Source organism: Colletotrichum aenigma (genome assembly GCF_013390185.1).
Source record: "Colletotrichum aenigma strain Cg56 chromosome Unknown KSG_Cg56_contig04, whole genome shotgun sequence".
Classification (NCBI taxonomy): Eukaryota; Fungi; Ascomycota; class Sordariomycetes; order Glomerellales; family Glomerellaceae; genus Colletotrichum; species Colletotrichum aenigma.
The window spans coordinates 130,494-135,029 of NW_023500910.1; the positions used below are offsets into that span (position 1 = coordinate 130,494).

Here is a 4,536-nt window from a genome sequence, read left to right on the forward strand (position 1 = left end):
CCAACAAACGAGCGATTGAGAAAGATGCAACCCCAGAAAGATGTCTGACAGAGTAATCATAGGGATACATGAGAGGTCCCCCTTACTCCGACCACCCCCCACATGTCTAAACGCGCCCATCAACTACTACCACGTTATGGCGACGGTACAAAATCATACGCCAAAGTATCCTGAGATTAAGAGAATTGAACCACTCCGCGGCGAAAAGCGTTACGCAAAGTCGTTCAAAAGGTACATTTGTGACGAAGACCCACTTCCAAGCCTGGAGTGGTCCGTACCGCCTTTGAGGGGAGAGATTCGAAGGTAAGGATGTCTTGCCCATCAACCTGGGCAACACCAGCGCAGACACAGCGGCATTTTTGGCCAGATAGGCCAATAATCTCTATCCATCACGCAGACATGGATGCCTAGTTGTAAGTTGCCTCTCACCGATTCCTTAGACAGCGGCGCCGTCCAGTCCGTCGACGGTGCCAGCAGAGTCGTTAGGCCTGACAAGGTCGAGCCCATCGACGGCAAAGTCATCAAGGTAGACACGACCATTTACTGCACTGGCTACATCCGACCCGAGTGAAATCATGCCAGATTGGGCCGCCGTCAGGGGTTCGAGGGCCAAGCCGCTGCCCAAGCTACCAAGGCATCCTGCTGAGCCACCCATATTCTCTGGCCTCCCAGCATTCTATGGCGCTCACTTTGAGTCACTTCCAGGTAAATGACTTATCTTCTATGACGGTGACGTAGGTGGAAGGGCAAGCCGGCCCTACCCCCCAGAAGGAGATGGAGCAGGCCATGAGCGCCAAACCTGGATGGGCAGCGTCCTACCCCAGACGGTCAAGCTGCACCAGTGGGCGGACTGGGCTGACCAGACGGCCGGCACAGGCGTGAATGAGTACCTAGGCTGGGGCTGGAAGAGGTGGAATTGCTGGTTCCAGGAGCCCGTATTCTGCAGCATTCTCATGGGCGGCGTCTACAGCCGTGCTTTTGATGGCAAGAGGAAGAAGTGGGGTGGAGCAAGGACAGAGGTTGAGAAGGCTGTACAAGGTGGCCACCAAGACATACCGGTAGCTTGTGGCTTTCTAGCCCATTATACTCAGCTGGATGTCATAGCCGTCAGTATTCTAACCATATAATAACTTGTGGATACAAATGCATTTTAAGGAGGAAAGAGACGAGGTGTCTCTCGACAATGAAACTGGATTTTACCGAGATTCTTCTTTGAATTCATGCCAATTCATTTTCTCATTTTCCTTTGGAACATTTTATTACGGAGCCCCCTAATGAGCCAACTCGTAGGCGCAACAGGTTTCCCTTGAGAATAGCAACCAGCATGAGAAAGCTGGGTGTACTTCACTGTCAGAAGTGAGACGTGAGGAATGTGACGTTGTCTTGGATTCAGTGCAAATCTTACCTCCTCCTCGTCCTTGGCCATCTTGTGTGGCGGGCGTTGGACCTGATTCATGGATGAATTGAAACCGTGCCTCGAGAGAATCGAAAGTCTCGAGCTAATCTGCGGGTGTGCTCCTGAATTTCCGAGCACATAATCATTGTACATGTTGATTCACGCTGTATATGAGTTGCGGGGTTCTTTTACAGTAAGACTGCATTGCATACTTCGTGGCCTACCTCTGGCGGAGCGTTTTCTCAGGCTGACTGTGAATGCTAAAAGGTTATCCAGCGAATTCATGGCATGCTTGTAGGCCCCCAAGTAGCTGGGTTTTGCCTTTAAATTGACTCAAACACCATACCTGCGTAACATATTGCTGTTCAATGGATGATGTATTCTATGTGAACCGTAAGACGACCAATCACCTTCAAATGACCCCCAAGATGGGGTGCAGTACATCGTCTTGGCTTTCAGAATCTGGAATTCAACTTGTTATCAACGTTGGGCCGTGCATAGATTACTTCACCATGAGTAAAGGATGCCCTCAAGACCTAAAGGCTACTGGCTTGCTGCGACTGTCGTTACATGTACTCCAAGCTTTGTACAACATGGGACAATTATCGCTCGCCTGTATGTGTATAGTGTTCTGAAAGTATGAGAACTTTGTAAGAAGCAAAGAGAACTTCGATTTTAGCAGGCACGTCGATCACCGCAAAGATGGAACGGCGATCTGCCACGACGAAGTTCAACCGCAGAAGTTCCAACCAACGGTATCACGTTAGCCGCTGGAAATCTGCGCGAGACATACTGCGGAATTTGGGAACCCGGTCCTGTACGTAGGTATGGGAACGAGGGCCACGACTCAGCCCTTGCAGATGATACTGCATCATGCTGGGTGCAGTGGATGCATGTGTTCGGGCGCCACTCGACAATTAAGGCAGTCCACGCGAATACATCCCTGCTTATTTCCGACTATGTCATGATCGACTGGTGCTTAAATGTGCTTAAAATTGCTTGAATGGCGGGGTTGATAGCACCCCGGCAGTTTGTGGTGGCAGTCCGCGACACGGCCCCAGTTTCGGTGGCGGGACGGACAACTCCTGGGAAATATTACTGGGGGAAACCTGCGGGGCCGGGACCCGGACCGGGGCGCCCATTGTTGGAGAATTTCTCCGTCCACATGGTCGTTCTTGGCACTATCAATCAGATAATGTGACCTCTTTCCAACTGCCATGGTTGATTTCCGATTAGATCTTGGCATCTTACTTCCAATGCAGGGACAGAAAACAAAACAAGTTCAGTTGGCGGTGACTAGGCCTCAGAGTAGGATCGTTGCCCAACGCCTGCCTCTTTCATGGCTGTTCCTTTGGCATCTTTATCTTTCCAACCAGCTTACCTGCCAAATCACGGCGGTTCATTGAGTGAAAATTCATCTCATTGGGCCGCCTGTCCATCATCTTGATTGTTGCTCACCAGCGTAGGATCCGGAAAACCGCAAACCATTTCTCACGAGTTTCTCACAGCTGCGTTCCTTCAGGTTTAGTCCACCAATGATCGACTCACGAAATATCAGCTTGTTTTCATGGTCGGAAACTGTTCAGCGATCAAGTCTCTTGCGCTCGTCTATATAACGGCTCCATAAGATTCACTTCTGTTGGATCGTAATTCATCATCACGGACTTTGATTCCAATTCGACCTGACTTCTGCATCAAAGACATACAATCAATCATGTACTTCCCAAAGGCAGGTGTCGTGGCTCTGCTGGCGGCGTTGCCGTCCACTCTGGCTTGTCTCGGCTACGAGGGTGGTCTTCCCACTCCTACTAGCACCAAGACCAACAGCAAAGTCATTGAGGTGGCAGCTGGTGCCACGTTCGATGGTGGCTGGGCTAAGTATGACCGTGGCTCGGGTGCCTGCAACGAACAGGCCGAAGGAGGTAAGAAAGTTTCCGTACAGCCACAAATAGCGTGTCTCACAGATGTCTTCAGGTGACGCCGATGCCGTATTTCTGCTCCGCAAAGGCGCAAAGTTGAAGAACGTCATCATTGGAAAGAACCAGGCTGAAGGTGTGCACTGTGACGGACCCTGCACTCTCGAGTTCGTTTGGTTCGAGGATGTCTGCGAAGACGCCATCACTATCGTAAGTACCGCTCGCATGTTTTTTTGTTTGATAAGAATGAAGCGATGTTTGACACCGAATGCAGAAAAATGACAAGGCAGGTGAAGAAACCTGGATCATCGGTGGTGGCGCCTACAAGGCATCCGACAAGATTGTCCAACACAACGGCTGTGGAACTGTGAACGTAAGTTCCTGGGGACCCTTATGTCCTGTTTTTGGCGCTAAAATATATGGTAGATTATCAACTTCTACGCCAACACATATGGAAAGTTGTACCGCTCTTGCGGAAACGTAAGTCAACACCATGGATCCGATCAACACCACAACACGAACTCACGATATATCTTTGAATGAACAGTGCAGCAGCCAGTGTAAAAGAAACGTTTATATCGAGTGAAATTCCCCGTTATCCCTTGAAAAAGATCATAAAAAGTCTAACAACCAGCAGGGGAACCACCGCGTACAACGGCGGCGAGTTGGCAGGTATCAACTCGAACTACGGCGACACCGCCACCCTCAAGAACGTCTGCACGGACGCAAAGGTCAAGTGTCAGATGTACAACGGCTGTGCCGGTGGCTGCGAGCCCACCAAGTCGGGTGTTTGCTCTGGCTAACAGTTGGTGGTGCTGTTCAACATCATACGCCCCTTTCCACCAGCAAAACCAAACCCGGCCCTTCCTTCCTGGGAAAGAAGTGGGAACACGGCCTTGCCTCCTTCCTTTCACATTGCAGACTGTCCTGTCAGCACTTTGTTACTTGTACATACAGATCTCAAGACAATCGCCCTCACCCGGCGATCAGTGACGTATATAGCCTTTTTCCAAGAATGATGATGATCGTCTTTATCCATCTTGATTTGCAGCGAAAACATTATCTCATGCCCATCAGAAGTATTGATGGGGCTCAGTACAGATAGAGTTTGAAAACCATTGGGTGGATTTTCGCATGCCGCTGGTCGGTTCACACACAGTATGAATCCGAACTTCGACGTCATGTACCAATTAGTAACGTCCGCGTGAGAAGCCACTTTCCATT

General features: G+C 50.1%; 1 protein-coding gene across 1 annotated transcript; it reads left to right on the forward strand.

Annotated features, from left to right (window-relative positions):
* Nucleotides 1-3,110: 3,110 nt before the first annotated feature.
* On the forward strand, nt 3,111-4,115 carry plyF-5 (putative pectate lyase F; the record flags this gene model as incomplete). The annotated part of the gene is made up of 6 exons (XM_037321142.1): nt 3,111-3,318; nt 3,371-3,522; nt 3,587-3,685; nt 3,739-3,792; nt 3,865-3,872; nt 3,950-4,115. 6 exons carry the CDS (start codon nt 3,111-3,113, stop codon nt 4,113-4,115), a joined length of 687 nt encoding a protein of 228 aa, XP_037180356.1.
* Nucleotides 4,116-4,536: the final 421 nt, after the last annotated feature.